Source organism: Macrobrachium nipponense, chromosome 8 (genome assembly GCF_015104395.2).
Source record: "Macrobrachium nipponense isolate FS-2020 chromosome 8, ASM1510439v2, whole genome shotgun sequence".
Lineage (NCBI taxonomy): Eukaryota > Metazoa > Arthropoda > Malacostraca > Decapoda > Palaemonidae > Macrobrachium > Macrobrachium nipponense.
The window spans coordinates 45,941,209-45,967,164 of record NC_087203.1 but is presented as its reverse complement, the minus strand read 5'-3'; the positions used below and the strand labels follow the sequence as shown (position 1 = coordinate 45,967,164).

The 25,956-nt window shown below is 37.4% G+C and overlaps 1 protein-coding gene across 5 annotated transcripts in view; it reads left to right on the top strand.

Annotated features, from left to right (window-relative positions):
- Positions 1-22,196, top strand: part of LOC135222741 (tyrosyl-DNA phosphodiesterase 2-like) — a 97,367-nt gene extending 75,171 nt beyond the window's left edge. For 3 of the 5 annotated variants that reach the window (XM_064260985.1, XM_064260980.1, XM_064260983.1), the window contains 3 exons: positions 6,722-6,880; positions 8,719-8,792; positions 21,766-22,196. In XM_064260985.1, coding sequence (XP_064117055.1) covers positions 6,722-6,880; positions 8,719-8,727 — 168 coding nt within the window. In that variant the 3' untranslated portion in view covers positions 8,728-8,792; positions 21,766-22,196. Of the gene's footprint in view, positions 1-6,721; positions 6,881-8,718; positions 8,793-9,544; positions 17,908-21,434 lie in introns of those variants that run through there. The other 2 variants (XM_064260981.1, XM_064260984.1) reach the window with 2 other exon arrangements.
- Positions 22,197-25,956: the final 3,760 nt, after the last annotated feature.

The following is a 25,956-nucleotide window of genomic DNA, read 5'->3' as shown; positions in this document are numbered from 1 at the left end:
GCATGGACAAAGCGGTTCAAGATGGATCAGGAGAGGTGGCCTCACTGTTTGGAACTGGAATTCTGAAGCAGAGACGTCTTATTTAGCTCCTTTCTGACGAAAGCAGTTACTCCCATTCAGAGGTCATCTCTTCTTTATGCTCCTCTGTCCGACCAATTGTTTCCTGAACAACTAGTAAGGAACATTTCTCATTCTTTGACAGAAAAGGCCACACAAGATCTCTTGGCCCAATCTGCAAAGAAATCAAGAACTTCGGTGCCTGATAAGAGAGAGAATCGTACTCCTCAACAGCCCTTCCGAGGGAGCTCCTCGACCAGACCCTCCTTTAAGAAGAGAGGAGTACAGAAGAGAGGTAGGTCTTCATTCAGACCTATCAAGAAAGCAAAATGAGACACCAGTCCTTCAAGTACCGGTAGGAGCCAGACTTCGGAAATTTTCCGAAGAATGGACTCGGAGACAGGCAGAAAGATGGTCCCTTTCAGTGGTAACAAAGGGATATATGATCCCCTTTCGAGACAGGCCTCCCTTGACAACGAAACCGAGGGAACTGTCGGCCCGATACAGGGACCCTGCCAAGAAAGAAGCATTATTGCAACTGGTAGAACAGATGTTGCAAAAGGAGGCCATCGAAGTGGTTCAGGATCCGCATTCCCGAGGATTCTACAACCGTCTTTTTCTGGTTCCTAAAATCCTCGGAGGGTGGAGACCGGTCCTCGATGTGAGCGCATTGAACCGATTTGTAGAGAACACAAAGTTCTCTATGGAAACATCAAAATCGGTTCTTGCAGCTCTTCGTCCAGGAGATTGGATGGTCTCCTTAGATCTACAAGATGCTTACTTTCATGTTCCCCTGCATCCATCATCGAAGAAATATCTCCGGTTCATGATGCAGGGAAAAGTATTCCAATTCAGAGCCCTATGCTTCGGCCTGTCTACGGCCCCTCAGGTGTTCACGAAGCTAATGATGAACGTTGCGAGATGGCTACATCTAGAAGGAATAAATATATCCCTTTATCTGGGACGATGGCTAATAAGAGCAAAATCGGAACGTCAGTGCTTGAAGGACTTGGAGAAGACTTTGAATTTGACAAAATCTCTGGGACTACTCGTGAACCTCGAGAAATCACAATTGATCCCCAGACAGAACATAGTCTATCTGGGGATACAGATGGATTCTCGGGGTTTTCGGGCGTTTCCATCTCAAGAGAGAATTGCTCGAGGTTTAGAAAAGATCTCGAACTTCTTAGGGAAAGAATGGACCTCGGCGAGGGAATGGCTCAGTCTGCTGGGCACCCTTTCCTTGTTAGAGCAGTTCATTTCCTTAGGGAGATTAAATCTCAGACCTCTGCAATTTTATCTCAAACAAATGTGGAGTCAAAAGACAGGAGACTTGTCAGACGTTTTTCCCATTCAACAGGGGATAAAATCTGACCTGAAGTGGTGGTTAACCCCATTAGCAAAGAACGAAGGGGTGTCCCTCTTGATTCGGAACCCTCACCAAGTGTTGTTTTCCGATGCCTCGGAAACAGGGTTGGGGAGCAAACACTGGGTCCAAAGGAAGTGTCAGGTACCTGACCAAACAACAGACTACTCTGCACATCAATGCGAAGGAACTCCTGGCTATTCATCTAGCCCTGGAATACTTCGAAGCGGAAGTCAGAGGAGTGGTAGTTCAAGTCAATTCCGACAATACCACAGCTCTGGCTTACATCCGGAATCAAGGGGGCACTCACTCTTTCTCACTGAAGAAATAGCGAGAGTCTATTAAACTTGGACAGAGGAACGGGGCATTATTCTGCGGACAAGGTTTGTTCAGGGAGTAAAAAACCTAAGGGCAGACAGGTTGAGCAGAGAGAACCAGGTACTCCCGACAGAGTGGATGCTCCACTCAGAAGTCTGCAGACAAATATGGTCCCTCTGGGGAAGACCCCAGATCGACCTGTTTGCCACGTTCCTCTCCAGGAAGATAGACAACTTCTGCTCGCTAGAAGAAGATCCCAAAGCCACGGCGATCGATGCTTTCCTCATGGATTGGTCAGGCATAGACGCCCTTTCCTTCACGCCTTTTTCCCCCATTCAAATTGCTGGGGGAAGTACTAAGAAAAATTTGTGGCATCAGAGGGAACGAAACTAACTCTGATTGCTCCCTTTTGGCCTTCCCAAATCTGGTTCACAGAGGTACTGGAATGGACGGTGGACTTCCCCAGATCTCTACCAAACAGGACAGATCTGCTCAGACAACCCCACTTCGAGAGGTTCCACAAAAACATCCAAAGTCTCTCCCCTGACTGCCTTTCGACTATCGAAAGACTGGTCAGAGCGAGAGGCTTTTTCAAAGAAAGTGGCAACTGCAATTGCTAGAGCCCGCAGAGCCTCTACCTTGCGGGTCTACCAATCGAAGTGGGAAGTTTTCCGTAGATGGTGTAGGTCGAAGAAGCTGTCCTCTTCCAATACCTCTGTAACCGAAATCGCGGATTTTCTCCTCTTCTTAAGAGAAGAATCCAAATTGGCCGTATCCACTATCAAGGGATATAAGAGCATGCTCTCAGCTGTTTTTAGAAACAGAGGGCTGAATCTCGAGAATAATAAGGATCTTCATGATCTCATCAGGTCTTTCGAGACTACGAAATTGAGATCGTCTATTCCCCCAAGTTGGAACCTGGACGTAGTCCTAAAATTCTTATGACAGGTTCGAACCTCTAGATAAAATCTCATTCAGAGATCTTACTAGCAAATGCATATTCCTGTTGGCTCTCGCAACTGCTAAGAGGATCAGTGAATTGCATGCTTTGGACTCTCGGGGGGTGGGTTTTTAAAAAGGACTCGGCTGTTATTTCTTTCCAGGATCTTTTCCTGCAAAGAATGAAAACCCTTCTAAACCTTGGCCTAGAAGTTTCGAAGTCAAGGGACTCTCTTCTCTGGTAGGTAGAGAGTTGGATCGGTCCCTTTGCCCAGTCAGGACCTTAAAATTCTATTTAAAAAAGAAAACACAGCTTCAGGGATGTCGACAAAGTCTTTGGTGTTCGGTAAGAAACCCCAAAAGACCTATGTCAAAGAACGCACTGGCGTTCTTTGTCAGAAATGTAATTACCGAAGCTCACAGGAATTGCCAGGAGAACTCTTGAAAGCTGCTGAGAGTAAAAGCTCACGAAGTCCGGGGCTGTAGCAACTTCCCTTTCTTTTACGAAGAATATGTCCATGAGAAACATTTTAGCAGCAACTTATTGGAGGTGCAATTCAGTATTTGCATCCCACTATTTAAAGGATGTTAGAGTAACATACGATAAATGTTTTTCTCTTGGACTTATTATTGTATCAGCGGATACTATGCTGGGAAATGGAGCAGACGCTGATCCTTAATTTTGTTTTTATATTTTTAATAATTACTTTTAATATTGTTGTTGAGTTATGGGTTGCTTGAAAGGATGTTCGGGGATGACTCCTTTCAATCTTAGTACTAACCCCAATTAGGATCAGGTGATCGGGATTAGTGTCGTGCTCTATGATCATGCCAATAGGCAAGGTGTTTTGTCATGTAAGTGGATAGGACCCCATTGACAAAGATCCTAAGGTTCTGAAGCGTAAGTGGGTAAGACCCCTGTAACAGACCATCAAGAACTCTTAGCATGAGGTCACTACCTCGCTGAGGCTCTTGAAGCGATACGGGCTCCTAGGCAGTAGCCATGAAGTCTTTCGCTAACACAGGTAGGAATCAAGATTTTTAATTTTATTACCTACAACATATGTTGTTTCCTGTCTATTTCAGTAAATTAGCTGTCTCTTACCCTCCGCCAAAGGTGCCAATCAGCTAAGTATATATCTGACAGGTAAGTTGAATGCATAAAAATGTTATTGTCATGATACAATAAAGTTTTATGCATACTTACCTGGCAGATATATACTTAGCTATAGACTCCGTCGTCCCCGACAGAAATTCGAATTTCGCGGCACACACTACAGGAAGGTCAGGTGATCTACCGCCCTGCCGCTGGTGGCGGGAATAGGAATCATTCCCGTTTTCTAAGACAGATTTTCTCTTCCACCTGTCTCCTGAGGGGAGGTCGGGTGGGCCATACACCGTATATATCTGCCAGGTAAGTATGCATAAAACTTTATTGTATCATGACAATAACGTATTATTACCGTATTATAGTATTATGATATGAACATAGCGATCTACCATTTGCATTCTGGTTTTGTTTATATTCTTAAAATAATGAACTGATGTCGTTTTACCAATATTATCACTGTTTTTAGTTGCTGAATGGAACTTAATTCAGAGATATGCCTATAATATATAACGTGAGAATGGTTTTATTATCTTTATTGTCAGTTAATATCATAATGTGAATCTGTTCATGTATGTTGGTGGTTATCACACAGCAACTAGGTTTAGCCTACCAACGAATGTCATACATATACCTCGAATAGGCTATTTATTATGAAGATATGCCAATAATATATAAGGTGAGAATAGTTTCATTATCTTTATTGTCAGTTAATATCATAATGTGAATTGTTTCATGTATGTTGGTGATTATCGGACCACGGCCGAGGTTTAGCCTACCAATAAATATCGCATACGCAACACGTTTGTCCCGCGATGGTGCGATTCATACCAGCGATATAGCATGAGAAGCGGTCCAAGAAAAAAACCTGTGAATGACTGATTCCGTGATTACTGATCCGCGATTAAGTGATCCCCCACTGTATAAGGCAACAGTCTTATCCATAATAGATTACTGCTGTCCAATATATTCATCCGCCTCGGAATCTGCATTACAAACTCTTGATGCAGTGCACCATGAAGGCGTGCGATTGTACACAGGAGCATTCCGATCATCCCCAACAAGCTCGGTTGTGGTAGAGGCAGGTGTGGTGCCCTTGAAACATCACCGTAATTTGATAACAATACGAAGAGGTCTTTCACTGCAAGCGGGATTGTCTCCTGCAGCTGACTGCTTCCAAAACTGTAATCCAGTAACAGCAGTTAATAGTACTAGCTCTTTCCCAAAAAGAGCTAAATACATAATGAACTTGCATAACATAGATCCAATTTTTCACCCACCAATTGAATTGCCAACACCGTGGATTTTAAAACTAATAAAGATACTATGTACCTCCTGTCTTACCTACCTAAAAAGCAAATGATAAGTACAGAAATGTATCGCCAACATACTTTGGAGCACATTAGAAGAAAAGGAAACAAATTCATGGTATATACAGATGGCTACAAAAATAATGTTGGAGTAGGAGCATCTGCATATTCGAAAAATATGTTAGTGAAAAAAAAGCCTACCTTTAATATCATCAGTATTTACTGCTGAAGTCACAGCCATACAGATGGCTCTTGATATGATATCTGAGGCAAAAGGAAGTGTCTCTGTTATTTTCAGTGACTCACGTAGCGCTATAGATGCTATAAGACAGTATAAATCAGTAAACCAAATAGTGCAGGAAATACAAATAAAAAATCACCAACTCCTCCAATCAGGATTATCAATAGAAATATATTGGATTCCAGCACACATAGGAATAAAAGGAAATGAAAATGCAGACTCAGCTGCCAAATCAGCTTGCACTATCCCTCCAACAATTACACATGCCCCAGTGTCAGACTGGATAACATCTGTTAAACCATTGATATACCAGGATTGGAAAAGAGAATGGGCCTTAGTGCCAACAACAAATAAACTTAAAAACATAAAAGCTGAAGGGTATGCATGGAGGACATCCTCACAAAAAGAAAGATCAAAAGAGGTGATCCTAACAAGGCTCTGTATAGGACATACACAATTCTCGCATGGTCACTTGATGTCAACACCACATGCTGACCCAATAAAGTGTAATAGATGTCAAACACCCATGACAGTGCAGCATTTACTTATTGAATGCCCAAATTGGACCCAACAAAGATCAATTTATCTACGCAATTCAAAAATGAATAGTATTCTTGCTGAAAGTAAAGATTTTTCTATTAACAACATCATAAATTTTTTAAATTAGACAGGTTTCGTAAATAAAGTCTACATTTTTTTTATTTAATTTAATTTAATTTTTTTCTCCTCCTCCTCTTTCTCAGGATTAATCCCTGAGAACCAGCCCGAGAAGAGTCTACTTGAGACTCAGAGGTCTGGAAAAACTAGGCCCTATTAATAATACTAACGCACTGTGGGATGCAGACCATACAATCAGAAATTCAGTTAGCCACCAGAGAACCTGAGAAAACTAGATACACTGGTACCATCTATCAAGGGGATTGTTGGTTCTTCTTTCCATCGGCTCTGAGTGTCTGGGATTCACAAATAGAATATAAAAATTGATGGGTTTGAATAAAAAAATTTATTTGTATTCTTAGTTTGTTTAGAAAAGATTTGTATTTTAAGAAATATTTGTGTATATTTTGCACAGGAAATACTGTATCAAGAATACTTTCAGGGTACTTTTCAGTGCTACTTTTGTGAGTGGCTTTTTAATCTATTTTTTATTGTATACAAAGTTGTGTTTACAATACATTTTTGGATATTTCTTGTTTTTCTTAACGGTCATTTCACATTTTTCTGCTATTGCTCTGCTCCAAGCATCATCTCTTTCTTATTGGTTTTTGTTCTTCAGAAAATCTCTTGAATGAAATAATGTTTGGTGTCCTCAGATGTTTTTTTTTGTTGATGAGTAATATATTCTGTATCACATTTTATTTAATAAATATATATTTTAACAGATACCAAATAAACCCAAGTGTAGATTTGATAGACTGTACATAAAACAGTCATCACTTGATCACATCAGGCCAGACGAATTTAGACTTATTGGAAAGGAAAAGGTACCGGGAAGGCCATGTTTTCCCTCAGATCATTGGGGCATCTTTGTCAACTTTAAGGTACTGTATTTTTACGTTTTTCTTATTGTTTCTGTGTATCTTGTTACCTGTGCAAATGCTGTAAAATCCACTTGTAACTTAAATAACGCAGCTGTTTGCCTGTTTTGTATTCTCTTCAAATTTTAGTACTCCTGTATTTTTTAGGAAAGACCTTCTTTTAGACAGGTTTCATTAAAGGTGATGGTTGCATCAGCCATGTTCATTTTGTCACGAACATCTTCTATTGTTTTATCATTCATTTTGCTTCATGTCAAAGAATTGTGGTATGATAAGACCCATAAGCTAGTCAGTATACTATGATCTGTAATGAGCCAGACTCCAGCCACCACATATCTTTTGATTAAAAGACAGAACCAGGTACTGGCACATTATGTCCCATATAAGTATGGCCTCAACACTTCCATTGACTTCTTGGAGATGTCAAGAACTCCCCTCGAGGAAGATGTGATTGCCTTTGTGGATACAGTCTTTATTCACAAATGTAGTAAGATGAAACCATAAGCATCATCGAGGAAGATGTGATTGCCTTTGTGGATACAGTCTTTATTCACAAATGTAGTAAGATGAAACCATAAGCATCATCCTTAAGTAAGGTGTAATGTTATAACCCATGAACTTAACATACCTGAACATGCCCTCAGGGCTTTTTCATCCTTCAGAGGAGCAATGTATACAGTAAAACCAAAAGTAAGTGTTGCCATGGGATCCCCATTTACGATCTCATTTGCCTATTTATATAAGTGCCATTGAAGACATAGTGTTCTCTTGCTTATCTTTGCTGGCCATCTACTCCGTGGATAAGGCATATTGATGCATATGTTCTATAATTAAAAAGAAATTGTATGTACTCACAATTTTGTCTAGAACCTCCCTGAAGGAGAACATGATTTAAACAAGTTAATAAAGTTAACTAAAAAATCAACATAACTGATGCAACCAGAACAATAAGTATTTATTATTATCAAGAATCATAGTGATTGGTTACTATTTGTAAAATTATATCAGTAAACAGTATAAAGAGGAATGGAATGTGGAATAACATTACATACAGCAGTCAGAGATCTAATAATGTATGAAGTAAAATTTCTCATACTGACATAAAACATATTCCATGAAAACTATCATATACTTGTTACTAATACGAGTTATAATGAAGTTGCTGCACGCAGAACAGTAATCCTGTACTGTACGTGTAACTTTTTAATTATGAAAGACAGTCTATGTCAATGTCCAAACTTAAACCAACAGCAAATGTCAGATTTTGGGAATGAATGAATTAAGAGTTGTGTCAGAATGGTCATCCTTTTTTATTGAGTTGTTACCAAATTTGAAAACTAGTTCATTAGAGGAAAGTTCAGTTTTTAGTATAAATGACTATCTCTATGGGTCAGCCCTATGAGAATTTAATGTGTTTTGGGTAAATTATGTAATGATGATACAGGCAGTCCCCGTTTTGTGCCAGGCTTGGCTTACAACGTTCGGAGTTTATGACACTCATAAAAAATTATTTCTTTGGTTAAAACGCCTAGTCCAGGTTTACGATGCCGATCTGGCAGAAGAAATAGGGCTCCAAAGTGGCAGAATGGTCAATTTTTTTTTTTCTTTTTTATTAATGAAAACTCAATAAAAATGTAGGATCATTTTCAGGATACCGGAAGGATTAAAAGCAAGGTTTTCTTATAATTTTCAACGATATTTCAGGTCGCGATGATTTTCAGCTTATGATACTGTGTTGGAACAGGTGTAAACCTGTGATTGCCTATAATGTAGTAATAAGAAAAGTAGTAGTAAACTGAAGGTTATGTTATATAACTGGCACATTGTACGTACTTCGGTAGGTTTTGTGATGAAGCCTGCAGTCACCTGATGTTAATGATTCATCAGATGATATTGGAACAAGTTTAATTTAAAGGTAAGGTTTAATTTTTAAATTAAATTGCATTTACATTTTGCTTATTTTCTTATACTGTAATATAGTAGCAGAAGGTATTTTTTTAATATGCAATGCTATAATTTTATTGTATATGATCTTGATTGTTTGGAAAACCTCACTTGATACAGTATGTGTAATGGAACAAAACCCATAAAAAATGTAATTTTTTAAATACGATATTGAATAATAAAATGGCTTTAGAATTAGTGGCAAAAGTTGAAATGTTTTTATTATATTACTATATGCCTCATGCACAGCTTGGCTATTGTTGCACCTTGTATTTAGATACTGCTTTAGATAGTAAATCATTAGTTATAGGATTAAAATGGGAGGGTTTTCTGGTTTTTACTGGATCTTTTAAGAAATATCCTAGACCCCAGAGTTCTAATATCAACCCCCATATATGACCATGTGTAAATAACTTTCAAGTTAACGTTCCCAAACTACGGTAAACACCATCTTAATTTTTACGCCAATGTTTCCCTCTGAAGGGTTAGACTACCTAAGGGTTAGACTTGGCAGGTAGTGATCTCTCTCTTGTCATGTGCACTTTTTTCTGGAACTGTTATTTGTTCTAGCTGATCATATCACTTTTTTCATGATTTCCTGGGCCTTCCTATAGGACTTAGTCCTGTTACCTTTATGTCTACTGTGTAGCTAACTGTTTCTACATCCCTTCTCATCATAAGGCCAGACTCTCTAAAACTTTGAGATCTAATTATATTTTCCAGCTGCTGATCACCAGATGGTCTTCTCCAGCCCTTCGTCATTCATAATGCTCGCTCTCTGCTGCACTGTGGTCTGTCTTAACAGTGTGGCACACCTTTTTTTAAAATGTCCTCCTCTTTTGTTATTGTCCATGTTTCTGTGGTGTTGAGTCATGCAGTTTTCCATTTAGACCTAGCCTGAATAGCTGTTACTGCCGTGGTTAGTAACTGCCTTAAAAACCTGTAGTAGTTTCCTGATCATCATTTCTTTTAGATGTAAAGTATATTTATTACTAGTAAATGTAAATAGTTAATTAATTTATATTTATTACTAGTAAATGTAAATAGTTAATTAATTTAATTGTAATTTTCACTTGCAAAGATGAACTATTTATATAGTATATTGCAGCAAAGATTACCTATTTATATAGTATATTGCAACTTTTGTCTTTATTGAAAAACCATAAAGATTTGTAAGAGAGTTTATTTTATGGGGGAATTATTGTAAAGTGGTTTACTGAGACCACTGGAGTCCCAGAGGGTGCAACTTGGAAGGTGAAAACAAGTAAATGTATTGCAGGTTGTATTGTAAAGAATGAAAGTATTATTTCAAATGTCATTTGTGAGGGTTTTCTTTCACATAGATATTGGTTGTGTCTGCTGTTGAAATTTTGTAAGTTTTGCATTAATTCTAAAGTAAAGCAGACTTCTTATTGATGGGCCTGAATTCTCTCAAATGTGAGATTTGGTTTGTTGTTGTACTGTGTAGGGGGATCATTGAGATGGTGCTAATATCTTTTGGTGTAAGTGTTATTCACTAGTACGTACTCTTTATTAGGTTTAACATTTTAGGTAATATTGCTTATCCTGTAATATGAGGACATGAAATTGTAGCGATAAAGTTTTGAAATTTTATTCGTTCTGTTTATTATGATTTTTATTTAGTTCTAGTTATTCATGTTGGATTATGTGTCTCTGTTTATCTTTAAAATGTAATATGTTTTACATTGTTGACTCAGTTTATTGTTACTTTCCCCTTTTGGTATTTTTTTCTAACACGAAACAGAGCATATTTCAATTTTAAGTTTTGTCTTTACTGAATTGCTGTCGTGTGAAACTGTTATGCCTCTTAGATTTCCAGTCAAAAAAAATCTTGATAAGAATGAAAATATGAGAGGTGTAACAGTTCCAGATTAGGTGCTAGAAATCCATTTTTGGAGTTTTTTTTTTTAAACTGAAGCTTATGGGATTAGCAACCCTGGTGCCTTACTTAGTCTAATTTTGATGAAAATATGGGCCTAAACTCGAGGAAGTGTAGCTCTGCCTTTTTAGAACGACAGAATGTTGTAGGAGATAGGAGCAATGGAGCCTTGAAGTCCCAAGTTTGGTAGTAGGAGGAAAGAATCACTAGACTATATAGGCTCTAAATTATTGAGTTCTACAGAAGCAATCCTTTACATTTTACAATTCAAGGTCAACTATCTTAGTGTATAAGTTGAGGTCAACAATTTTAGTGTAGTATAAATGGAGAGAGATCCCATGCCATTTTTCTTGTTAAATGCCGCATTTACTTGATAATATAAATTCTCCAAGGAATTTTACATGTCATTGAAAAGTGAGATCCTGAAGTAATTGTTGTAATTATATTAGAATCTTTATGCTTGTAGACTTGTACTAATATTAGTGTAAAGCCTCTGAAATCTTGAGAGACAAATTCTTTTCTCAACAGTTAAATTATCACATAAAACTTCAAAAATTATGACATTAAAAAATTAAACCTCACAAGGCAATCTATTGATTCCAGGATATCTATTATTGGAAATTTTGTAGATTGTCACTTCAGCTGTATTTAAAGTAACCATGTATGATCTACGTACCTTTTCAAATTGAATGTCTTGCATAACAGCATGGTCATTTTCAGAAATTATTGTAAGATAATATATGCTCCTCTTTGTCGTAATTATGGGTTTCCCTCAAGATCCAGCAGTTGGGTAAAAAGTGTTTGTTGAGAGCAACATTTGTTTTTTCATCATTCAGTTCTTTGGAATGGGTGTCACTTACATTATACTGTGCTTGACACACTAGATCCGTTTGATTTTGATAGTACTCAGGTGTTTTGCTGCCTCCCTGCAGATACTGAGCTTTATGTTCACATCTTCTACCTATTGTCTTTCCTCTTCTGGCTGTCCATAATTTTTCAACTTGACTGTGACCCAGCTCTCACCTTTTAGTTAAAAACAAACCCTCTGTATGAGCTCTTATTAGAGTCTGCAAATGTGACTTAGTGGTCTCATTAATTGTGTCTATTTTCTTGAATGGTACCTGTGAGTAACATCAAAAGAGATGGTTGGAGTAGATTTGCGATGTTAGAAGGTTGAAGGAATAGATTTGTTGCCTTACAAGAAACAATAGAAGTAAAATAGTTCATCAAAAAAAGCAGTAGCAATCTCAAGAGCAAATGTATTTTGAAATCCTGCAGATAGGATGGCCAAACATCAGAGTAAGGAAAGACAATCCTTAATAGATCTTGCCTTATTGAAGTTATTTTTTGATGCAGCTTAAAAATGTAACAATCTTCATAGAATGTGCCCAGTAGGATTTCTTCTTGAATGTGGGGTGATTTTAGAAGGCATAGAAGAAGCAGGAGTTGTAGCAGTAGGAGTGGGAAATTAATTACTTGGTAGCTCTCACCTGGGTGGCTTGAACATCAGATGTGTATGGAAAGCTGGGTATGGTCATACCATGTGTGTGTATTTTCTTTGGGAGTGTTTTCCTAATATATTTAAGTCATGTTAGTTGTAAATAAAATTAAATGAGGATGCATGGAATGCAATCACTTTAAGTTTGTTTTTACTGTGTGATTTATGAAATTGAATTTTATAAGCTTGATACTTCAGACTTATCAAAAGAGTTGTAATTATTGCATAAAGTTATTTCATTTTAGGTTGTGTTTTGAATTAGTGCACTACTTGTATTTAAATTCTTAGCAAGAATGTTTAAATATACTCTGCATTTTTACCAATATCATCAATGTATTTTTACCTATCAAGGTTTATTACACAAGAAAATTGTCTAATCTATCTTCATCTGTTAATTGTGGTTCATTGTAGTCTACAAATATTATAAAACTGCTGTGATGTAATGATGGCAATGTCGTGTGTATACCCAAACCTAATGAGCATAATTTGAGTCAATTAATAATGGGAATTCATTAGCCTAGGAGTGTTGAAATTCATTAAAAGTTTTAAAAACTGGCCTGTGATTTTAGATTAGAGTGTTGTACGAATTACTAATAGGAGGTCTTTTAGGATTAGGATATCAGAATCTGGCATAATGAAGAGTGAATTTAATCAAAGTTTGTACTTTTCTCATTTAATGACTATAATGCTGTGCAGTGTTTTATTCAGTGAACAAACCGGTTTATTGTAAGTTCCTAACTTACCCTAACTAGCCTTTTTGCCAGTCTAGGTAAAGAGACCAAACTGAAGTCTCATTAAAAAAACTAATGTAGCAGTTCATGTGGTAACTAAGACTTTAAAGAAAGTGAGATAAGGAGCTTCTTATCTCACTTTATTTAATCTTTATATTCTCTTTGCTTGGTTTTATGATGGTTGCAACCCTTTTTGGAATGCTTCAAGTAGGGAAGTTGTTTTATCCAATCCTATCAGCTGTATTTTTACAATCGCTTACTGTTGTTATTGTAGAAGTGGTTTCTGATTAGTTACTGCTTCAGTTTCCAATTGAATAAACATTAAATATATAAGATTTCATATCCTTGATGATGCATCATTAAGGGGATATGCGAGACTCGCAAGATTGTTATACTAGCTACTTCATGCTCACATGTAAACTCTGATATCCCAGGAAGAGTAGAAAAAAGGGCTTCATTTAATATTCATCTGTGAATTTTATATTCATAATTTAGTGAGTGTTGAGAAGGACAGGGAAGAAGATGCTATGCTATATCTAGTAAGTTCCCTTTACTATTATTTGAAGAGAATCATATATAGAATAGTCAATTCAAAGCTGTCCATATCCAGCATGTTAGTGCATCAGCTATCTCATGATACAAAATCTTGCTTTGCACAGTGTCATTACCAGGGGAAAACATTGTAGTCCCAGATAGGATATGTTCTCTGTGAGGTCAGTGTTCATCAAGATAGCTTTTTCTCTTTTAACTGTACTTCTGTACCGTTCAGGTTGTTGAAGACATGGTAGTCAACTTTCACCATTTTAGCATGGGGACTTAAAATTAGTATTTTACTTATTGGCTGACTGTTGATTTCTTGGGCCCCATTGCTGCTCACACCGGCTGGAAGTTTCTAAGCATTGTTTCTTTTGTTGCTCCTTGCTCGTTTTACCCCACTATGACCTTGCACCATATTACTAAGGCATATTTCAAATTGAATGCTTTCGTGCTTTGCATTTGACCAGGAAGGGTCATTTCAGTTTTCATAGGTATGGAAATACCTGTAGGTTATAGTTTATGGTCCATTTGTTTCACATATGTTACACTATAAATTTTGCATTGTCACCAGAGTCTGGACTTTGATGTGGTCATAAATTCTTAGCTGTTATTGAATATGGTTTGTTGCAGCTTATCATAAGGTCTTATGCAATAAAGGACCTCATGATTAATATACTTCTGAGAGGTATTCATTTATGTCCATTTGCTGACGTGCAGGCGTAACTAGGTTTTGAGCTTCTGCTGTTGTAAATAAAGCTTTTACATTTGGTACCAAATATCCTCAGAGATGTTACATGTGGAAGAAGAGGTCAGATAGCAGTTGTCTTTATGGAAGACCTGTTATTATTATTAATAGGGCTTAGTTTTTCCAGACCTCTGAGTCCCAAGTAGACTTTTCTTGGGCTGGTTTTCAGGGATTAATCCTGAGAAAAAAAAAATTTTAATTTAAAAAAAAAATTAAAAAGAAATAAAATTTCAATAAATAAATAAAAAGAATAAAATTTACTTTATTTGAGAAACCTGTCTTATTTAAAAAAGTATGATGTTATTAATTGAAAAATCTTTGCTTTCAGCAAGAATACTTTTCATTTTTTAATTGCGTAGATAAATAGATCTTTGCTGGGTCCAATTTGGGCACTCGACAAGTAAATGCTGGACTGTCATGGGTGTGTGACATCTATTACACTTTATTGGGTCAGCATGTGGTGTTGACATCAAGTGACCATGCGAGAATCTTGTGTGTCCTATACGGAGCCTTGCTGGGATCACCTCTTTCGATCTTTCCTCCTATGAGGATGTCCTCCATGCATACACTTCAGTTTTTATGTTTTTAAGTTTATTTGTTGTTGGCTCTAAATCAATGGTTTAACAGATGTTATCCAGTCTGACACTGGGGCATATGAAATTGTTGGAGGGATAGTGCAGGCTGATTTGGCAGCTGAGTCTGCATTTTCATTTACTTTTATTCCCACATGTGCTGGGATCCAACATATTTCTATTGATAATCCTGATTGGAGGAGTTGATGAATTTGTATTTGTATTTCCTGCACCATTTGGTTTACTGATTTATATGGTCTTATAGCATCTATAGCGCTACACGAGTCACTGAAAATAACACACACACTTGCTTTTGTCTGAGATATCATATCAAGAGCCATCTGGCTTTGACTTCAGCAATAAATACTGATGATATTAAAGGTAGGCTTCTTTTGATTAACATATTTTTCGAATGTGCAGATGCTCGTACTCCAACATTATTTTTGGAGCCGTCTGTATATATCATAAATTTGTTTCCTTTTCTTCTAATGTGCTCCAAAGAATGTTGGCGGTACATTTCTGTACTTCTCATTTGCTTTTTGAGTAGGTAAGACAGGGAGGTACATAGTATCTTTATTCGAAGACCTGAATATCAATAGTCTTTGTAGAGGGGTTCAGAAGCTGTTCTCTTCATATTTAAAGGATTTTTTTTTTCTTTGAATGAATGTATTTAAAACTTTTGTGAAAATCTTCATACAGATCTCCTGTGATTGTTTCAGAAACATTGTCTTTTGGGTTTTACCAGCTGGGCAAAATAGTGCGAGACAGCTGGGGAGACAAAAACCTTCATAGAGTAGGTCTGATATAAGATATTAATCCCTTCACTTGGCTCTTATCATTAATTCAAGCTCAAACTCTTAGCTTAGACTGGCAATGAAGAGCAGTTGGTCTCCATCTATGATAATAAAATGTTTCAAATGTTTGATCATCAGTTTACGACTTCCTACTTATGCCTTTCTAGAACTCAAAAATAAGAATTGTTTTGAGCTAAATGTTGGTTTCATCTAGTACTGAATGCTTCTCAGAACTAGATGATGTTGGTCACTGGTTTTTTTACACCAGAGAAAATTCATCCTTTAGCTTTTTCAAAATAAGTTTTTCCATCAGGGCAAGGTGTTATATGCTTTATGAGCAAGTTGACTTATGTTGTGATCCTAGATTACGTGAGCTGTATAGACCATGCTTAAATTTTAGGAAAAATAGGTCGCTACTGTACTATTACTATTCTTTCAGCAATGTACACATGAAATTTGCAGCAAAAGTAGACATTCACTTGTGGCTTGACTGGCAGCGTTGTGTAGTGTGTAAGTGTTTTGTGTGTCTTTGTAAACTTTTTGTGTGATCAAAGTGTGTTTGTTTCTATGGGAATGAATATACCATCACCTTTTATATAGGAGCCCTCATTAGAGCAAGCTGGAATCGGTTGTTGAAACTTTGTAATAAGGTAGTTAACTGGTGATTAAAAGGTGGTGAATGGGGAACACCCCTCACCCATTTGTCATCACCAAGCACTCTTTCTTAACCTGTCGTCAAGTTCGGAAATATTCCAGTGCTTATACTGACTTTTAAGTTGGAGTGAGCATTTTTTTGTTTTTGTTTACATAGAAAATATGGATGTACTTTCTGCTGTCAGGAAGGTTTTGGTAAAGTAGGTAAAGTCACTATGGACATGTTGCTGCCCAGCAGCAGTAAGGAGTGACTTGTCAAACAGTCTTGGAATTTTTGCAAATCTAACAGTGCTTCTTACCTTCCCAAAGTGGTGATGTACTGATGCAGTCTCCTCTGACCAGATACCCAAGATGAACAAGCTGCTCAGGTGTGCGTCCTGATCCTTTTCTAGTGAAGCTGTGCACAAATGTATTACAAAACGTGCGAGGAGTCTCTGTGTCCAGCTACCAAGCAAGATCTTTTGGTCTCCCTGCTCATGGAACAAGATGAGAGTGAGGATTGCCTAGAGCTGATCTGTGCCACTGTCACCAAAGTAAGCGCAGAGAGTGTCATCTGTGCAGGAGGATCATTCTTTAAATAATATGACTGAGTTCTCAGTGTCCTGCTCTCTGGTGTCATTTCCCTGTTGGCCCAACAACATTGTGGACTCTCAAATCTTTACCCCCACTCTCTCTCTCTTCTATCTGGCACTCAAGTAAGTGTACTCATAGGACTGCATGGGCTCCATGAGAAACTACTGAAATATCAGTCTCCCATCCATGGAAAGTGGAACCTTGTCTGGGTTGATGCAGAGGACCGTCTCAATAATTAGAGCTTTCATTCACTGGATAATGAGATCTTTTGGTGCTTTTTCATTCAGTGCAGCATGGTTCTTCATGTCTACCTTTGATGAATCAAAACTTCTCTGTCATTGAGTCAGGCCTCAGACTGAAAGGTTTATGTGGAATTTTTGGCTGTGGAAGAACTGTCATTGTCAGTCAGGAGCTTCGAGCAGTCTTGCCTTCTCAGGGTTTCAGCCCAATTGGGAAGTTGTAACTCATCCTACATATCCTCGCTTGATACAGACCTTGGACAGAGACCTCACCTGCATGACTGTTGTTCCTCGATGAAACATATTGGCAAGTATCACTGTGTGTTATCTGGTATTCATAGAGTTGTAATTCCTCTATCGAGTGTTAATTTCTGGGTTTGTGGTTTAAGTTCAGGTGGTCTGAATGAGAGGTTTTTTGCCCATTGTTGAGCCATATATGCTACTGAAGTACGATCCGACCTCCTATGCCAGTGTTGGCGCCTGTTGTACCGGCAAACAAGAAGTAGAAACACCTTTCTGGATTTGTAATATATCAAACAAGCTTACAACACTTCTGATGAGTGGACAGTTGTGTACATATCTAGCAAAGTCTCTGGAAGCATTGGGATATTAAAGCATTCCTGGTGTCTGAAGTATTATGTCACCCTTACCTCATCCTACCTAAGGGACTTCCCCCACAGGTTCCCATACTCCCTTTTTGTGGGGCTTCTGGTGGCTGCTTTGCAGGAGGTTATGTAGGCATCCAGCTCCTGTGGGACAGAAAAGCAGTGTGATGCTCTTCTCTCTCACAGGAGCTGGATGCCTACACAGCCTGCAGAGCAGCCACCACTAGCCTCACAGAAAGGGAGTATGGGAACCTGTGGGGGGAAGTCCCTTAGGTAGGGTGAGGTAAAGGTGACCTAATACTTCAGACACCAGGAATGCTTTTATATCTCCATGCTTCTAGAGATTTTGCCAGATATGTACACAACTGTCTATTTTTGAGAAGTGTTATAAGCTTGTTCGATATATTACAAAGCCAGAAAGGTGCGTTTTACTTCTTTTTTGTCGGTACAAAAGGAGCTGACACTGGCATAGGAGGTTGGATCATACTTCAGTAGCATTATATGGCTTACAAAGGGCAAAGAAACCTCTCATTCAGACCATTCCTGAACTTCCACCACAAACCCAGAAATTAACACTCAAGAGAGGAATTCCAATTCTCCGATTACCAGATAACACTCGGTGACACTTGCCAATATGTTTCATGGGGGAACAACAGTCATGTGGGTGAGGTTTCGGCCCAAGACTGTCTCAAGATAGAGGCTCAATGGAGGATGAGTTACAATTTCGTGTTTGAGCTGAAACCCTGGGAAGGCAAGACCGATTGAAGCTTCTAACTGACATTGACAGTTCTTCCGCAGTCAAAAATTCCATATATGCCTTTCAGTCTGAAGGCCTGATTCACAATGATAGAGAAGTTTGATTCATCAAAGGTAGACATGAAGATCCATGCTCCACTGACAAAAAAAAAAAGCTCCAAAGAGGACGATTAAGCCTTAAACAAGAACAAACATATCAAAAGGACCCGATGTAGTAATCACAAAAGGGTTGCACAAGTCAGAAGGCATCTATATCTGGTTCAAATAATTGACAGATGCAGAATCTATTCCTGCTGCACCTCAGCCCCCTTGTCTAAAGGAAGAGCGGAAAGCCACATCCGCCACCCTTGTCAAAAGTAAGGGCAGAGAATCACATCTCATCCACCAAATCTCTGATACGGGTTGCTTAACTGTGTCGACACCTTCATCTTCGCCTTGTGTAGCCAATAGTTGGGCCAAAGTAGCTTGACCCAACTATTGGCTACACAAGGTGAAGATGAAGGTATCTACTCAGTTAAGCAACCAGTATTAGAGCTTTGGTGGATAAGATGTGACACTGCTCTTACTTTTGACAAGGGTGGCCAATGTGACTTTCTGCTCTTCCTTTTGACAAGGGGTCCGAGGTGCAGCAGGGATATATGAAGTGCCCAGCGGAGCAAGGGCGCAAGCGCCACTGCTGCCAAATAGTTAAAAGTACAACATTTTTCCCCAGGCTCTCCTCTACTTATCAGTACTTCATATGTGACCTTAGGCTTGAAACATTATGGTCTAATATGCCATTGAACACAAGTACTTTGCCACCCTTATGTGACTTAGAAACTTCTGCTGAGAGACTCGCTTGCTCAAGGGCGCTTCTCCACTGTCCATTTAATCCAGGGTTGGTGCATTCTGGGGGATGGGGGAGTGAGCATTCGTTACCTCTCTCTACCTATCTCCTGCTCAGTCTCAACGACCAATTAAAACACTCACAGACTGGGCTCTCATTTCTATTGGCTAATTTGGCTTGATGCTGCTCTTATCTTGTTTGACAGGACACAGAGACTTCTCCCGTTCTTTCTATTCGTCCCAACCTTTCTATTCTATCATGCTATGTTATTGTTTTTACTTTTTACGAGTATTTTCGTAGCAATTAAATGTTTTATTTATTAGGCTGGTAGTGTTAATAATAATGATCAACAAAAGTTATTAGTGAAGGTCAATACAAGTGAAGTTATTGTTGATCTGGGAAAATAATTATCGCTAAAAATTATGTAATGAAGGTAAGGCTGATTTATACTTGCTGAACAACTTAACTTTAAGAAGTAGAAGCACATAAAATTGGACCTGCTTGTGATGATGGGTGTTTTGAGAAAGCTACTATGCCCATGATGTAGGCATTGTTTAAAGAATATTGGGGCATCGGAGACTATAACCAGACGTCATATTTGCAGAAATGAATGGAGTCGGTCGCAGGATACCTACTGAGGAAAGTTCAAGTACACAAACAAATTACTGAATAAGAAAGGTCTATTTCACTTACTCATTTCTTAATCTTATTTCTCTTTCCCATGTTTATTCTTACTTTACTTTTTTTATTCATATTTAGTGCGTGAACAAAAGAAGCTACCGATCATGACATCTCATTCTCCTGCAAAATTTTGTAGCCTCGTCTACTACTTGTTAAGTTTATTAGAGATGAACAACATCCAAATGTAAACATTTTCTTTTAATTATTATATTAATGTGTTTAGGACCAAGTTTAATGTTGGTTTCATGCCTTCAGTTGTTGATACATGCAATACCTTTGATTTATTAACAACAAATATTGAAAAATAGAAATAAAATGAGTTGTGAAAAGGCTCAGTTGGATGAAATGCAACACAAATTGGATGTGCATAATAAAGTGCTTGCAACACAAGGTAGAGCTACACTTTATAGCTTTAATAGTTCAGACAGTGATGATCTTAAGGATATTGTTTTGATCTGTAACAAACATTGCTGACACCCAAGCTGAGCTCTAGTGTTGCTTATTATTAAAGAAAACTGTGGACATACAACTTTTGTGTTTTATCGTACAACTTTCGTGTTTTATCATAAAAACACGTAAACTGACCATGACCTGTGGGACGAGGTTACGGCATGGCAACGGTTATCTGAGATAATGAGTTCCGTTAACCATGACATAGAGGATAATCATGTTGACAAGCAGATAAAGTGCTTTTTTTCTGATAACTGTGCTGTAGATTCAATAACTAAGATATGGTCAAAGAAAGTAAATTAAACCGCAACTATCGTAATAATCAAGCAAAATAACAAGCCTGCGCAGTGTACTTTTACCATATATTTTATGCTATAGCTTCAGTATAACATAATAATAATGCCATAGTGTTTGAATATATCATATAGGGATAAATTTCCTTTAAAACAGAGAAAACTAGATTAAAATCATATGGTTGGTTTAAACAACATTGATGTTTGAAAACTTGAATTGTTTTTTTTTCCGTTATTTTTATATTGAGTGTTTGTGTTTTTTGGTGTTTAACATGGCTTTTTTTTTATACTATATATAACATTTTTTTTCTTATATGTTGAGATGTCAATAATTAATAAATGGCCAAAATAAGTATATTCAACTGTGAAAATCATTATAGTCAGGTAAAATAACAAGTCAGCGCACTCTACTTAACCTTACATTTTATACTATAGCTTAAGTATAACGTGCAATAATGGCATAATTTTTGGATATATGGAACCCAGATAAATTTCCTTTAAAATGATCGAGACTAGATTAAAATCGTATGGTTGGTTTCAAAGATATTGATGTTTAAAAACTTTAAATGCATTTTTCCCAGTTTGTAAAAAAAACTGGCGCTTGCGCCCTTGCTCCACTGGGCGCCTCATATATTCTGCATCTGTCAGTTATTTGAGCAATATATTGATGCCTTTTGGCTTTTGCAACCCTCTTGTGAATACTACATGGTCCTATTTGTTCATTTCTTTCTTGTTTAAGGCATAAATGTCCTGTTTCAGGTGCAGGGCTTTACTGAACCTGAACAGAAGTTATGGGGTCATCACTCCCCTTTGCTCACTTTGGTGACTATCATTCATTTGACAAGAGAAGACTTCTCACCTAAGGAGCAAGTTAACTCCTACAGAAGGTGATGGTTTAGATTTCTGTAGGAACAAATAGATTTTCAAAGTGATTTGCATTTTCTTACTTAAACCAGAATACTTTTATCATCTTACCCATGTCAGCCACCCCACTGTGTCCCTGGTACTGAAGGAAAACTGCTTGGTAACAACAATTGTGTGTGGGGTGTTTTTCACTAACCCCCTAATCTTAATCCCTAATGTATTTCAGCTCAAGCTCAGGAGTGCTTCTACATGAAAGGCTGTGGTTTGTCTACCTAAGAAAATACAAATTCTTTAATAAAAATTTTATATTGAATATTTGGTTTATAATGTAATAGTAATAATTATTATACAGTATTGATATTTCTAGAATCAGTATTGTGCATATACAAATAAATGTAGTTATTGGTGTACGGATTTATAATGGCTTTAGTTGGGAAAACTGTATGTACCATATATTGATCTATGTAAAGAACACAATCATGTTTTTCTGTCATGTAAAATAAATATAAAGTACTAGTATAAGATTTTGTGTTTGGAAGTATTGTTCAACAATGGCAGCTGCAAGAGTGTTTTGTAAATAAATGAATGGAATTCGCTTTCAAAAACTAATTTTTGTAATTTTTTTATTGAGTATTAAATTTTGATAATTATGAACAACATTGTTTCAATTCAACCACTATAATTTTACTTGATCTTCAATTGTTAATAGTTTTAGTATTACAGTAGTACCTCATATTTCGAACTTAATCCATTCCAGAAGGCTGTTGAAGTACGATTTGTTCAAAATATGAAACAAATATCCCCATAAGAAATAAAGGGAATCAGGATAATTCGTTCCAGCCAACCCAAAAAGTCCCCCTTTTCACATTTTTTCTATTATTAATGTGTTCAAAAGTTAAATCAAAGAGTGTAAAGTAATGAAACAGTATGTTATATAAAGTAAAATTTTCTAAATTTTATTTTTTCTGTGTACGATTTACAAACTATTTGGTAAAAATGGCGCCGGCCGGCTGGGTGATGGAGGGAGGAGAGACGGGAACCTTCTTGAGCAAACTGAATTGATTGCAGTATGCAAAGATTGATAACAAAATACATTCTATTCATATTAGGTACAAAGATAATTAAAGGAATCAATAGTGTGTGTGTCTGATTGTGTCTGAGAGAGAGAGTGATCAGCGTGTTTACACTTGGTTCTTAAGTGGACGAAATAGGTTAATTGTGCCACAATACATCAACTTACTGTTGGCAAACGGCAGACTTTTAAAACAAACATGAGGATTTTACAAACAAATAAGTACAAATAAGTCAAGAATGCAAGAAAAGGATAGAGAAATAAAACAACTTTTCACAAGAAAGCCGTTTAAACAAACAATCGAAGGCACGCAGAAGCTGAAAGCGGTGCCAGTTTGTTTATTACAGAGCAGAGTTACTTTTACAGTAGTAAAAATATCTTAAAAAGCAATTATCACTAGATTGGTATTTTACTGTAACAAAAATAAAAGTGATTTAGGCAGATCAAGTGTAAGTGAAAGAAATGGGGGAATAATCATCCCAAATCAGCTAATAAGTCAAAGGTAAGCAAAGCTCGCTCTCTCTCTCTCTCTCTCTCTCTCTCTCTCTCTCTCTCTCTCTCTCTCTCTCTCTCTCTCTCTCTCTCTCTCTCTCCGAACACTGACTCGAGCGTTTTTTTATTTTTTACCGTGTTGCATTTTTTTTTCATGTTTTATCATTATATTAAATAGCATTTTTTATATGAATTGGTACTGCTTTTACGTACATATTATATAGTTAAGATTTTACTGCCTCTTCTCTCCTCAACAATACCACGACGCACGATAACTTAAAATCGTACATTCATTATTCCTAAAAAATATAAACGCTACCTCCCTCTACATCAAGTTAGCTGTGTATCACCGCAATGATGAATGATTTTGTTAATCATTTGTGCTAAGTTTTATTGTGAAAAGCTTTGTTCTTTCATTTACTATTTTGTTAATATTGTTCAACTCAAGGTCCAAAAAGTATAGGGAGGTCTTGTCAACGCTGACCCAAAATAAGCTTCTGTCAGGTCGAGAGCAGACGTCAATTCAACCTCGCCCTAGGCTACCACGAGGAAGGTCCTTTATTAGTCCAATGGCCAACAGCAAATACTATACGTGTTTGCGGATGCTCTACATCTAGTTAAGGTTTTTAGAAATAATTCACTTTACCATGGATTCACATTGCCGGATGGTCAGTTGCCTCACAGTGTTCCTTTTCTGTTTCATGATACTGGTCTGGTAACACAGCAATGAAGCCTGTTTTTCTTGTAACGACGGATGTGAATGGTTGTGCTATTGATGCCAATGTCCATGTTTTCTAATCCCTACTGTAGATAATATGTTAATGATATACAAATAATAGTTCACATTACCAGTGAACTGAGTCGATGTTAAACAAACAGAAAAATAGTATAGTAACAGAGCAATAAAAATAGCAATGGTAAAAATCATATTCAGTCCTTATTACCCATAATCGTCAACCTTTGTTCCATTCAGTTGTGGCTGTGCAGGCGCTTGCTGGGATCCTACTTTTGTTCATGGTAGATCATTATATTAGGTTTCAATTTCAGAACGTTATTTGAATGGAAATGCGCTTTGGATTTACACAATCCATCTATTAATAAAGTAATGAAAGTGTAAACTGCAAATACCAAGACCTATAAATATAATTTCATTAGACGATATGGAAGGCTTTGGGGGAAAATTATAGACCACCAGATGTATAAAGGAACTAATGTATCCAGTGTGTTGTCACTCATACATGTTTTTTATTCGGGCCACTTCTCACCAGAGTAGCCTAGATGGAAATTTCCCTGGTCAGTATTTAACTCGAGTCATCCGAGTAACCACACACCTTAACCACCCTGATGGTCCTTATGTACCAACCCAAGAGTGGATAAAAAGGAATAGTTTGCAGTCGATATGAGTTTTCATTTCAGTCTTTCGTCTCGTGGGATTCGTGACTGGATTTCTTGTCGCTTCAGTCTCGAATTTGTCTACTATTTATGATCCCGTGGATTTGTCAGTTCAATGAATTCAAGATACATTTTGCTATTTTTGCGTCCTTGTCCATTAATTTTATTTTTATTTTTAATAAAATTTTAATTGAAACTGAATTTGATTAGTTTTTTAAGTTTGTGAAAATGAGCACCAAACTAATCTTGAAGGGAACACAGTTCATTTGGCTAACCTGATTCCAGTAACTGCAGCTTTGTATTATCCTGACCCTTCCCTGATTAGAGCATCAGTGTCGATTTTTGCTTTCCTTATCAAATTAAATGATAGTTCGTTTAACCAACGGCTCCCCTACCCCCATTACTGATTCTCCAGCCGCCACCCGCCCCCGTCCCTTACCTATCCCCCAGTCCCACCCTCCCTCCATCCTCAGGTAGCCCTGCAACCTCCCAGGTCACTCATCACTAGATGTGTGGAAAAATCAGTAATCCTAAACTTTCAACGGTCACATGACAATTCTTTCCCCTCTTTTTTTCGAAGCTCTGGAAGTGCAGTCTAATAAGTTCTGTTTGCCTTTGCTTAAAGGTCATCCCTTGATATTCTAATATCATTGTTCTTGATTTTTTTGGGAGAGGATTTGGTTTGGTCATAGCACCTAACTCATTCATTCTCCTCATGATTAGAAACAGCAGTACTTAGGTCTAACAGTAAATTTAGTGTTGCCATTGACGTGGTAGCCAAAAGGCTTCTACAAATGATTAACCGGTTATCAAATTTTCTGAGTAAATTTGATTTGACTGGCATTTCACCAAGCTTAATTTTCCTTTCGAAGCAATGAAATCCATCACAACCTAATATATATGTTTATAAGATGCAGATAGAGCTTTCTGACAGCTCAGGATATAATTATGAGATGAAAGTGTATTTGAAAGTAAAGCAAGAGGGTGCACAAACTTTTTGTTCCTTCTTTTGGCGCTTTTCCTGTCAATCATGAACATCTTAAGCAGGTCAACGCCAACCAAACCTACATATGAGAAGTGAAAGACGTTTTACATATACACACTGCACTGAAAGTAATGTAGAGATCACGGGGCTGGATTCTTCTGACCTTAGCCTAGGCCTGTGTCTTACATCGGAATACCATGACTGAAACTGACAGTCTCTTTGTCTTCAATGGTTTCGATACTAAAAGGCCAGATTCTTCTGACCTTGGCCTAGGCCTACATCTTGAGCAGGACATTCATTGAATGACTCATTAACTTAGTCTAGGGTTCTATGTCCTTGATGATTTAATCTGAAGCCACAATATATTTGATGTGTTTTAATAAACTAAACACTGTTCTGCATTGAAGTCTCCAGGTATATAGGTAACTACTTACTGGAGAGAAGCATTGAAGTCTCCAGGAATATAGATAACTACC